This window comes from Anser brachyrhynchus, assembly GCF_964034855.1.
Source record: "Anser brachyrhynchus genome assembly, chromosome: 3".
In the NCBI taxonomy this organism is placed as follows: domain Eukaryota; kingdom Metazoa; phylum Chordata; class Aves; order Anseriformes; family Anatidae; genus Anser; species Anser brachyrhynchus.
Genome location: NC_137696.1, coordinates 38460753 through 38473726, shown reverse-complemented (window position 1 = coordinate 38473726; position 12974 = coordinate 38460753). Strand labels below are relative to the sequence as shown.

The following is a 12974-nucleotide window of genomic DNA, read 5'->3' as shown; positions in this document are numbered from 1 at the left end:
GAGGGGCACCTGTTTGCTGCTAACTACACCCTCAAAATAAATTAAATTTGGAAGTTTAACTTTTATTTTGTTTAAATGAAAACCACCGCTAGAAAAAAGACAATACTGATTAGTGTAGAATTCTGAATTAATTCTGGCTGGGTTTATAAGAAAGTTGTTATTTATCTGTTTGTTTTAGTGTTTGTTTGTTCTTTTCTACAAATTGCATTCAGAAGAAATACCTGAAAATGATTAAGTAGTAACACAGCAATTTTCACGTTGACTGAACAGAGTGGTCCATCTAGTTAATATTCTCCTTCCAGAGAAAGATGAAAATGTGTCTGTGCAACAGTTAAAAGGGAAAAAAAAGTTATTTTTGAGTCTTCCTGTAAATAAAGGTTGGCTTGCAACTGGATTGAGAGGTTTTGCTTCTAAAACTTTAATTATAAAGTCTTAGTTGATTAGAGTTCTTTGTTGCCTGTATAGACTAGCCTTACAAGGGATCTGCATGAAGTGCAGAAATCCTCTTGAAATTCCTCATGTGTTAGCTATGTCTTTTAGAACCTACCTCCCTTAAGTGCATTTGAAAAACATTATCTAGTAATGTGTAACATGCACGTGTTTTGTATATAGTCTTTATCTATGCACTGGAGAACTCTTAACTCCTGTACGTTAATTGACCTAGCTTTAAAAAACAGCAAAAACTCAACAGCAGAAAGTGTGGTTGAGTTCAGAGCTTGCTCCGAGGAGAACCTCCCTGTTCCCTCACTCCAGGTAAACGAGCAGAGGCAGCAGGTGGGAGCTGTGACAAGAGCAAATGTTTCAAAAGTGATTTCAGTGAGAACGGTTTCCAACACAGCCCTGCCAGCTTGAGCTGTGTTTGCAACTGGGGTTATCTGGACTGTTTCTTGCAATAGCAGGATTAGTGACGATGGTTACAAGGTATTGGCAGCTGCTTGTGCTTTTATCATAGTTATGTATACTTCCTAAGAGTAAATCTGTGCAATGCAAGAATGAGTGTGCCAGCACATGCTGACCTCTTTTCTACTCTAAAGCCACAGTGGTCAGGCTTAAGCCACAGTGGGAAAATTATGGGCAAAAATGATCTTATTTAGGTAAGGATGATGTAGACACACAGGTCATAGTACAAACCCTATTAAAAAAACAAAACAAACGAGATTTGTTAACCTGAACTACAGTACTAGGATTAAAGCATTGTTTTAGTCATGTGGATTGTGAGTATACTTTGAGCACAGGCCAGCTCAAATTCAAATCCTTTTTTTTTTTTTTTTTTTTTAATCAGAATTGCTACAGAATTGACAAGGTCAAAAAGACAGGAAAACTGGTTGTGATTATGCTTATGACAGAACTTGAATCAATTCCCACACCCACCTGAGAGATATTTGTAACCAAGTTAATTATACATTTATGCTTTGTTTGTATTCACAGATATAAATGAATGTCAGTATGGCAATCTCTGTACAAATGGACGTTGTGAAAATACTGAGGGGTCTTTCAGATGTATCTGTGGCCAAGGTTTCAAACTCTCTGCATCAGAGGATCAGTGTGAAGGTAGGAAGGAATATGATTAAAATTCTATAAGGTTACACTTCTAGATAACGTTTCTCATCTAATAGTATTCTTCCTCATGGAGACAACAAAAGTACAACACTGAGGCTAAATTACCAAAAATGTAAGAAGAATGTGTTTTTTTATTTTATGGCTTACATAGTCGCATATACATTTTGTGATTTGTTATAAAACATCTGGGGTTATAAAGCCAATCAACAATGTTTAGTAATATTTATGTTACTTGATTGGAATTTCTGCAAAATGCTTGACATTTCTGTCATTTTCGAGGTTTGGAGACAGTGGCTTTTGCTGTCTTAACCTTTTAGTGTAGCATTTGCTTTTCTTTTCATCTTTTTTACTTTCATGTGAGGGAGTGGAATCACAAAACCCAGGCTACGTTCTCGTGGAACTCAGTAGTGTCAGTTAAATGCTGAGCTGATGCTTGCTTTGGTATCGCTGCTTTTCAAGCAACATACTCAGTGAGTGTGGTATCATATTTCTACAAACAAGTACCTGTATCTCCAGAGTGTCAGGTCCTGCATTTCTTCCACATCTAAAATTCCCATCGGTACTGCTCCAGTGGAACAAAATTGGCTATGAAGCCAGAGCACAGCAGTCTGAGAGAGAGCACAGAGTGCATATATAAAATATGAGTATCCCTCTCCTCCTTGAACAGCAGCCATTAGGGACTCCTTGCAACCTGTCCACCAGAAGTGAAAATCTGGGATAATGTCTCCAAGCTGCGGAAGCACACAGAAACCTGAGTTTCTTGTCAGCTGTTTTTTTTCTTTATTTTCCCTTCCCATAAGTGTCTGCATATAGCACTAAACACATTCAGCCTTCTGAGAGCTAAAATAATACAATAAAACTAAATAATCATTCATTTAACTTTGTCAGGAAATTTGAAACAAAACATCACTGTACGTTAAGTGGCTTGAGTGAGTTAAATGTGCTGTCCAGGACACAGAGCAGACCAGTCTTGGGGAAAGTATGTAGACAAAGTTTGACTGCTTCCTCTGAGCCTTTCATGGAAAAGAGCCTTTGCCAAGCTGTGCTGGCATGTGCAGACAGTTCTTCTTAAAGTGCACCCTTCTAAAGTCAGGATCAGTACACGTGCCCAGATACTTCATGCAGCCCCACAGAATTCGGTGATCCTTAAATTCAAAACTTCTCTGGTCACAAGGGACCATTATTCAAGAGGTCAGACTACATAGCCATAACACAGACCAGAAAAAACTCACTGAGTAACTTTCTCCTGTTTGAATTGCAGTATATTTTCAGAACAACATGCGGCCGTGCCTAAATCCTAGAAGTGACTAACAACCTGCCATATAGATTTAATTACCGTTTCTTCACAAACTTTTTATAAGTAAGAGAGTGAAAACAGGTTTCCTAGCTCATAGAGGATGTGCTGCGTTCTGAATTCAAAGTGCTGCTCCCCTCCACTATTTTGACATATTCATATGAAAATTTAAGTTCAGTGTTCAAGTCCATCTGGTAACCCAGGCTGACCCCAGTTTATGAGAACTGAAGCACTGAGGGATTAGCAGTAGTTGTGGAAGCAGAGACATTTCCCCATACTTAGAGGATTAATACTGTTACAAGGCAAGTATTTAAAGGAGCCTCAATGTACAGCTGAATAGGAGAACAGCCTGTCAGTGTGTATCTGAAAACCATACCCTGTTAAAAGGTGGTGATCCCTCTGGAAAGTATTTTGTGGGTTTTGCTGACTCACTGGAGCAGCTGGCTTGTTACATTTGCCAGATACAAGAGAAACAAAAAGAATTCACAAGCAGTGTGTCTGTCTGTGGGTACCTGTTTGTGTATTGAGGGATATTGACACTATGGGAGAGAACTGTGAATGCAGCCACCTTGAGGAAAACATCCAATCTGCAATTTCATATATTTTTATGCATTATGTTGACTGTCTGTGTTTGTTAATAAATATAAGACCAAGAGAAACAGTACTTCATATTGACACACTCCTTTGCTGTTTTGTTCAAAGATGGTTTTTGCACTATTTGCTCAGTAATCAGTATTTTCAGATGTGTTATATCATCACCGTCTTTTCTGCTACAGATATAGATGAATGCCAGCACAGATCACTTTGTGTGAATGGACACTGCAGGAACACAGAAGGGTCTTTTAGATGTGTTTGTAGCCAAGGTTACACATTATCTTCTACTGGAGATCAGTGTGAAGGTAAGCTTGTGGACTTAAGCTACTGATTCATTTTTTTCAGTAAGAGCTTGTGTATTTCAGCCGTAGGCATGAACTCTTTTGCAAGTGGGGTAGAAAGAAATATTGCTCCTCTTTCTTTTGCAGTACTTTGCTGTCAACCATTCAACAGTCCCCTCCTGCACAGCCACATATTTATTGTTTCTTAGAAATAGTGCCTGTCATCTTTTCACATACAAGAAATCAGCACGTGTATTTCTAACAGTAAGACTGAAAGAACAGTTGACATTGTTACCCAAAATACTTAAGCTTTTCCAAATCTTGTTGCTCAAATTCTGTTGCAGAGCTCTATGTTGGTTCTGTATTACAAAAGCTTCTGCCAGCATACTCTGTTCACATGGGATCCTGCTAAGAGAAAACTTCTTCAGCTGGTTTGGGGAAGCTTGAATCCCACATGTGCACTGGCAAGAGAAAATACGCAGTATAAGATGAGCTTTAAGGGGATCTGGTGGAGCTCACAGCTTTCACTGTCTCAGAAAGCAATCTGTGTACTGAGCTTTTAAAAACAAAAGAGGTGAAAGAACTATAGCAAATGTAGGCAGAAATGCTATGTTATACAAAACAGCCACATTCTATTATCTCTCAAGTAGAACAGCTTAATGTCCAGTAATTGGCAAGCAGATACTTTTTTCTAATGAATTATTTCAAACCTGCTCCCTCTTCTCCATTGTTGTATCATATCAGGTCATATAGCCTTTTGCTGCACTACTCACAGTCATCCTGAGCATGTGAGGTTTCTCATAAGTGAGCTCCAGAAACAATTCTACCTCAGTTGTTTCCTTATCTCCTACCCTACAGGAAAAAACTCTCAGGCTGTTACTGTAGGTGTGGTATTAGCATAAATAAACTTTCTGGTCTCTGGTGTGCTTCCTGTAGCTGCTAATACCATGGAAAAGGCAGAGCTCCTTACTGTTGTTCTCCCTGCTGTGTGTTCTGCTGTTAGGTTATCATGCACACAGCACTCTAGGAGGCTGTTACCACCCTCTCACCCAGAGCAATACGTCAGGAATCCTCCTCTTCAGTTGATCCAGGCAAAAGAGCAGTTTCCCCAAGCTGTGACACAGTGCTGTCTTCTCAAGACAAATCTGTGATATCAGACCAGACTTTATCAGTGCTGATGGTATGGGATTGTCCACATTTAATGAATGACAACATATCTTGAAGTTCTCACCAACGAGGCAATAAGGATATCTTATAATCTCTTTGGTACTGATCTGTTTGGAGAATATAGTCACAGAAGAACTTAAGATCATCTAAGCATTCATGGTGAATACCAGTATCACTTGCATCAGCTTCAGGAAATGTGGGCTGACGATGCAAGGCACTAGAAACTTGTGTCAAAGAATTTTGTTTTCACTTGGCTTCACATGTTCACGAGTTGTGACAGATGCGGAGATACGCTGTCAAGAATCAAAGATTCTTGGTCCAATCAAGGTCAAGCCTGCCTCCTAAAGACAGAACAGACTGTGTGGTGTCATTCCTGACAGATACTCATCTCACCTCTTCTTAACAGACTTCAACAGATGAGATTGCAAATATCTCTTCAAGCAGTCTGCGCTAGTACTTTGCTGTTCTTACATTAGACTTTCTTTTTCCCTAATGTGTGATGGTAATTTTTTTTTGCTTCAGTTTAATTTATGACTTTTTAGCCTGTCAGCCTGTCATCCTCTCTCAGGGAGAGAGGGATGCATAACCATTTCAAGCATTTAGATTGCTTCAGCGAGAGGCCTTACAAACCACCAAGTCTGCAGAGAAAGATTTTGAACTAGTAAATGCTGTCAAAAGAGTGTAAGCTTGGAAAATTGTTAGTTAAACAATCTTGTAGTGAGGAAGAGCAAATGAAATACAGAAATTAATTTAAATCCATTCTAGTTTCCAGAACTTCTCTTCAGTCTGCTTTGGCGCATTTCATACAGCCCAGGAAGTCACAGTAACTGTTGCTGCTTTCCATCACTGTGATGTGGGCTGTCAGGAGAGGTCCATGTTTTACTTTATCTTCATCTCTTCCTTGTTCCCATTCAAGGGCAATTTTCAAGAAAAAACAATTTCAGAAGCTCTCAAGGCAAAAGAGGAGGAATTGGATCATACAGGGAAAACAGGTAAAGCTGTTCCCTTACCACACGGCCTTTGTCTCATTCACAAGAGTCTGTAACCAAGTCTACAGCTGCTCCATCCAGTGACAGAGTGGTTAATTTCTGCAGAGACAATTTGTTCACTTAAGATTTTCATAAGTATTAAAAGTTCTCCACAAAATCTGTCCATCTCTTGAAGTAGAAGAAATTCTTCAGTATTTGCACTATATCCCTTCAATATTTTCTGAAGTGCATGACATTATGGACTGCTTTCTGCACCTTGGAAACCAAGTGTGAACACACCGTGCTAGTTCTGCTCTCTGTAAGAATGCTTTATGCAACTACTTTATCTGCTGTAAGTTCACCTCTTCTGATTTTCTTCACCTTCAGAAATATGTATATGCACTAGCTGAACTTACATATAGACTGGACATCTCAAAGAACTTGGGCTGCTGGAAAAGAGTCTTGTCTAAAGCATACAAGGCTCCAGTGCTCTCCTAGCAGCTTTCAGAGATTTTGCTAGCCCAAATGCTCTAGATGTACACCTGTGAAGGGTGATTAAAAAGTACTGAACACTTCAAGAATGAATTACTGTCTCTGCTTTGCCTCGAGATTCTTGTGCAGTAACCATAGGAGCTGTGAAGATTTCCATCAGAGAAAGGGAGGTTTTTGTCCTATATGGAAAATAATGAATTTTGACTGAATTTGGCAGAAAACGCCTTCTTGTTGTGAGGCTTGGCATTAACTCGGCGCAGGGGAGTCATTAATTTTTTCTCATGCTCCCAGTCAAAATTAATTGCTGTTTTTCAAATAAACCACAATTTATTTCTCAGTTGAAAATGATTATAAAACATGTGGTTATCAAAAGGTCACAACTTTGTCAGCATTAAGTGCAGTTTTATCTGCAATAACATTCATATATGTAAGAAAGCAATCACTATTTCTTATTTTAATCAAATAGATTAAATCCCAAAGATAGTTGCACTTTGATGTACAGTGTAGGCCTTCCAGAGATAAATGTAGAAATGAGGTCATGTCCTCTTTTTTAATTACAATTGTTATTATTCCTGAAATGCATGAAAAGGTTACAATTCTAGTTATATCAAATCTGTGGTTAAGAAGTCAGAATATTCCAAGGCAGTGGAAAAATTCTTTGTCAACTTTTTCAGGAGAAATTCTGTCCCATCAAAGCAATAGACTTGATTAATTACAAGGTAGATCACCGAGGAGAAAGGGGCAAGTTACTTCTGAGATTTTTCTTTTATTTTCTGTTTGCTTTAAAAACCAGAGACCCAGTCATGAAGTACTTTGTGATCTTTAGTTGTAGTGAAACAAAACTGTAATATCACTGGAATGTAGGCACTTGCTGAGTTAATCCTGTACCTGTGCTCTGTTTCCTCTGTTGGGCTGCCATTGCCTTCAAATGGTAATGGAAAGAAAAGACTTTTGGTAAAGACAATGCCAATATCCTGTTCTTGAAATATTTGGTTGTTTTGTTACCTAGTTTCTGTCTTGAACCTTTCCCAGCTATGTGTTAGTATGTTTACCCCATCGACGTCAAGACTCTAGGGCAGTCTATAGACTGAGGACTTGGCACTGGGAATGTGGTGGATAGGCAGCTGGGAGCTGGACCCTGCATGCCCTGCCTCTTCATCTGGATTTATGGCTTAAGTGCAGCACTACGCAAAAGCAACTATTCAGCTTTGTAACGAAGCTGCTAAGCCTGCAAAATAGCTGTATTGCATCACATAAACTGCCTCTGAGAAAACAACCATTAGCACAGCTGTACACACAGTGTGGTCTATGTGCTACAAGCCTGTCCACGTGGCTCTCTTGTGAGCAGTCTCCATAGGCATGTCTTGTCTGGTGTGGCACACCAGCTATGCCTGGTCTTGCACATGCTCTGGACATCATCTGACTCAGGTCAGTTCAGGCTCAGGGATCTTTGTGCAGCGGTCTAACATGTCTGAAGGTGTATCTTTCAAAATACAAGTTTGTATCACTAGGCATTTTTTGTGTCTGTCTTGGAAGGCAAACACAGCTGGTTGGCTTTTCTTGATAATTGTACTACTCTAATGCCACAGTCACCATTATAGTAAGGTAGAGATTGATACAAAGGTCTGTTATGATATTTTTCATTAAAAATTAAAATGACATATTCAATATGCTTGCTAAGAAGAAATGATCCACAGACTCAAATTTTAAAGCTTTCTAGAAATACAAGAAGTTTGATAATACGGTGAAAGAAATGAAGAGGACATCCTCACATAGTTGTTAAAGGATACAGTAGCTTCAAGTTGCTACATTAGTATTGAAGTATCACTTAAAAATTCATCAGTTTTACATCATTTGATTATTCAGTTACATTTTTATTTCAGATATTGATGAATGCCTTCAAGACAGTGATGTTTGTCTTCGAGGAAACTGCATAAATACTGATGGGTCTTACAAATGCACTTGTCCAGATGGTTTCCAGCAGATAGCGAATAGGGGATGTCAAGGTATGAAACAGCTATTAAAAATACCTGGATCATTTTTATAAGTATGGAAGTTTATAATCATAACTCGTGAAGGTCACAGATCATGATAATGAGGATAAACTCATTTTATTTATGATTGATAGTACTTTCTTACTCTTCTGACTTAATATCATTGTCTCTAAATATAAGTTGAGAAATGAGTTCAAGAGGCTTAAATTTCAGCCTACATAACTCGAAAGAGAATCTATATTAGCACTCACAGAAATTCAGTACTGCATTTTCCCAAATCCTGGTAGCATTTATTTTGACAGTACCTTGTATATTTGTGAACTGATGTTGTAACAAAGCAGTATAGCTATTCTCAATTCATGTTAGGTAAACCTGTCATCTCTAAAACATTTTGCAGTACTTTGTGGAGAATGGGGAGGAAGAGAATGTGTTACCTGAGGCTAAGTCAACACTGCCAAATCCAGAAAAAGTACTTCCCAACTTTTGGGTCTGAAGAATGCTATCTCTGTGTTGGCACAACACCCAGGCATGCCTCAGCACTCCCTTTTACCATCCATTTTTATGAGACAAGAAATGGTCTCAGAGCTGGAAAGTGGTACCATCTTCATGCTCTAAATGATTGGAGGACCAGGAGTTCGGACTTTGCTTTAGCGCCTCTCATGCACAGTTTAGACTTGAACTGAGACTACATTCCAACTGATCTTTGTTGAAGATCTTGTGCAACCGACAGTAAATTCCTTGCAAAACTTCTAAGTATTACATGTGACTGCTTTCTAATGCTGAAAACGTTGCATTCAACATAGAGAAGTACTGTATTAGACCTTACTTTAGCAGATAAAGGGGAATTGACCACAAGCTATAAATCAGTGCCAGCTTTCCTACCATCTAATTCTCTTCACTCCACTATGTTAAGGAGAAGTATATAGGCTACATGAATGAATATCACAAAACTGAAAGCACTTAGGAGCCAACTAAGGGGTAGACAGTATTGTAAACAGAAAAATGTGAATGAATATTGGAAATCATTTCAGGTAAGAGTGCCACACTTGAGAAAAAAGACCACCAATGTTGAAAAATAAGAATTTGTTGTAGAAGGGGAGTGAAACTGCTTGAGAAGTAGCCAAATGAGTATCAGAACAAATGGAAGAAAGGGGGAGCTGATACAATGAATACAGACAAGTTAGAATAGCAAAGAACCAGACACAGTTAAAGAACATAAAGGGAGGTCTATGACTAACAGAATTAAGTATGTTTAGAGGGTTATAACTGTGTAAGTTACCTGTTGTTGAGCTGTTACAGGATCTAATAGTAGAATTTTCATTAGTCAGAGATTGAAATCTTGAATATATTTTTCTTGTCCTGTATTTTGGACTGGACAAAACTAGCCATATTTATATTGTAAATGATGACTTTTTTGTCTCAGTAGTACCTTCAAAATACTTTACACAGCAGTGAAACAGAGACATCTTTAAATGACTGAAAGTTAATTCTTATATCAGAATTCTGTAACAGCAAGAAAAAAAACAGAAACATCTTTGACAGAATTTGTGTGGAGAGATTAGGGGTGGGGTAGAAGATGAAGATAATAGGCCACTAGTGCAGAGTGATCTTGAACACATTGTAAACTGGGTATGAGCAAACAATATGTATTTTAATATAGCCAGTTACATACTGAAGAAGGAATCTCAATCATACGTGTAGGATAGTGGGTTTCCTTCTGGGACACAGTGATTGAAAAGGATTTAGGGGTCAGAGATAGGTAGCTAAATATGAGCTTCCAGTGCAACCCTGTGGCCAGTAGGACTAATGCACTGTCTGGAAGATAGAAAAAGCATAATATGCATCAGGAGTATGCAAGGGTTTTTTTACCTCTATTTTGCACTTATGCACATGGTTGTACTTGGACATTTGGGTGCCCAAAATTCGAAATGGATGCTGATCAGTTGAAAAGAGTTCAGAGATGAACACAAAAAAAAAAAAAAAAAAAAAAAAAAAGATGGCCTGGAAGAGAAAGGATTGAATAATTTTAAGCTGTGTATTTTGGTAACAAAAAAAAATATAGGGGAAATTTAATCATAGCATTCTTACCATCAAAAGAAATGATAATTGAAAGTAGAGAACTCTTGAATTAAACTGGCAAATCTGTCACAATGCAGTATCTGCAAAGTTGAATCTGGACTAAAATTTAGGCTAGAAATTAAGAACATGTATTTTGGTTAGGAGCAAAGCTGAAAAGAGTCCAAAATATCATAAAGAATGTAGTGTTCTCTTTCAGACAAATTAAACTCTATTTCCCTGACATTATTAATTTTGTTTTCTTGTCTTTTAAATGTCATTCTACCCTTGTGTAATCAGCTGTTACGGTTTCCAGTATTTTTCTGGCAGTTTTAAAAAACTGGCTTAGTTTTGAGAACAGTGTGCATGCTGAGAAGGTACTGTACTGCACTTGTCTTTGCTGATCTCCCAACTTACCTGTCTTGGACACCTTCAAAGAGCTTTCCAGAGTATGCCATTGGTCTACATTTGCCTTGATTTCATAGAAGACTTCCTATATGTAGGTGTTGTGTGAAATGCAGCACGCTGACTTTTCCCTTAGCACCTTATACAGATATTACCTTCCCCAGGCTGCCTTTGTTCTTTCCACATGTGCAATGTCTTCAGGACACTGGCCTAGAAGGTTTATATACACAAGATACAATCAGTCTGCATTTAAAGAAAATTCTATAATGGTGTTATGGGACTTGAAATAATAGTGCCGAAATCAGTTTGTCTAGTCTATCAAAATTATTGTCTACTTTTATGCATTTTGTATGGCTCTAAGGATGGCTGGAATCTAAGCAATAAAAGACACAGTTAAGAGTAAGAAATTCTGCTATCTGTTATGATGGATGAAAACATCTTGAGTAAATTTTTTTTTCTAATTTTGTGTTTGATCTCAGTGTGATACTGAAAACTTCTTAAAGGTTTCAGTAAAGCAAAATACCACAAATTAAATTTTATTTTATTTTATTTTATTTTTTACAATTCTTGTAAATGTACCTCTTGAAAAAAAATGAAAGAATGAATGCATGTAATCTTTGAGTTCTGATGGCAGGTTTTGTTGGTAAGAAAACATCAATCAGAAAGAAATGCTTGGTTTTCAGATACAAAAGTAAGTTTGAAAGTCAGTATTTGAAAAATGCTTTCTAAATTCCAGAAAAAGAACAATGATTACTAACACTTATATACCAAACTTTTGGGACCACTCCCCATAAGAAAAAAAGAAAAATGAGTATTTGGCTTTAAGTTGTATAAAATCAACTTGCTGGAAAAGATGCAACTCCAGACCTGCTGGTAACACAAACACATGGAGCCAGATGGACAAAGTTGACAAGCATACAGCAATCAAGAAGCAGTGAGATGGAGCCATCTGAGAATTCCCCTAATGCAGAAGAAATGTTGGCTTGTGTAGAGCTTATCCTGACATCTCACAAATCACTCTCATCTGCTCATCCTCGTTGCAGAGAGTGATATAGAGGGAGTATGATAAATCAGAACATACTGATGTTTATACAGAGTTTAAAAAAGATCCCACAAGATTTGGTTACTCCTGAAAAAGAGCCTGATTTGCCTAGCTAGTAGATACAAAAGTTTCTTTTAAGACTAATTGAACTTAGGCTTAATATTAAGGGAATGATTATTTGCAAAGCTATTAATGTCTCTGTTTGCAGATATCAATGAATGTGAGAGATCTGACCTCTGTTCACCTCACGGCGAGTGTCTGAACACAGATGGGTCCTACCAGTGCATATGTGAGCAGGGCTTTTCTGTATCTGCAGATGGCCGAACATGCGAAGGTGAGACAAGTCATAGTAATGCTTTCCCCTGCATTCCCATTGCTTTGCTGTTACTAGTTGGGTAAGAAAAGCAGTCAGTTTGGGTGTAATACTGCAAAAATAATATTAACTTATCAATCTGCCACCTAAAGATCTCTTTTTTTTCCTCTTAAATGCATGGCATGATATGTTGCTGTTTGTGTCATAAGAAATATAACAGGAACTGTACAAAATGGGCGACACAATAGAGTTAATGTTTGTTAGAAGCTGTTTTACTTCTCTTGACTTTTAAAAAAAAATGCCATCTGAACATTGGATTATATTTTTGTAAGCAAAAGAAATTAGTGAAAAAGAAGGAATACTGACATAACAATGGCAAATGATGACAAAGATGGGAATTATATCTTAATATAAAGATATGTGAAACCAGTGGACACCTGTAATAACATGAAAGTCTATTCAGAGATGAAAAATTATTTCTGTCATATAGCATAGATGAAAGAAGAAATATTTATAAAATGCAAATAAAGTGAGATTGGAATTTGGACTTCTAAGAGGTTTCAGATGGGTAGTCCTTCTGCCATATGTATTTAGCGTCATTTAATTTACAGTGTCTTATGTGCACTAGCAGCAAGCCTGAGCTGCCTAAATGTTCTTATTGCTGGATGTGAGACAGCAGAACTTGCCTTGTCAAGACCTTGACAACCAGATGAAGCATCCATGCAACTTAGCTCCAGTGAGAAGTTGTAAAATGCTGACAATGATAGCACCTCAGACATTTTGAAATGTCAGAAATTGAGTAAATCTTA

At 37.7% G+C, this 12974-nt stretch overlaps 1 protein-coding gene across 12 annotated transcripts in view; it reads left to right on the top strand.

The window, feature by feature from the left end:
• LTBP1 (latent transforming growth factor beta binding protein 1) overlaps positions 1-12974 on the top strand; it is a 203104-nt gene that overhangs the window by 148466 nt on the left and 41664 nt on the right. For all 12 annotated transcript variants that reach the window (XM_080588430.1, XM_080588429.1, XM_080588431.1 and 9 more), the window contains 4 exons: positions 1429-1551; positions 3631-3753; positions 8240-8362; positions 12061-12186. In XM_080588430.1, coding sequence (XP_080444556.1) covers positions 1429-1551; positions 3631-3753; positions 8240-8362; positions 12061-12186 — 495 coding nt within the window. The remainder of the gene's footprint in view (positions 1-1428; positions 1552-3630; positions 3754-8239; positions 8363-12060; positions 12187-12974) is intronic.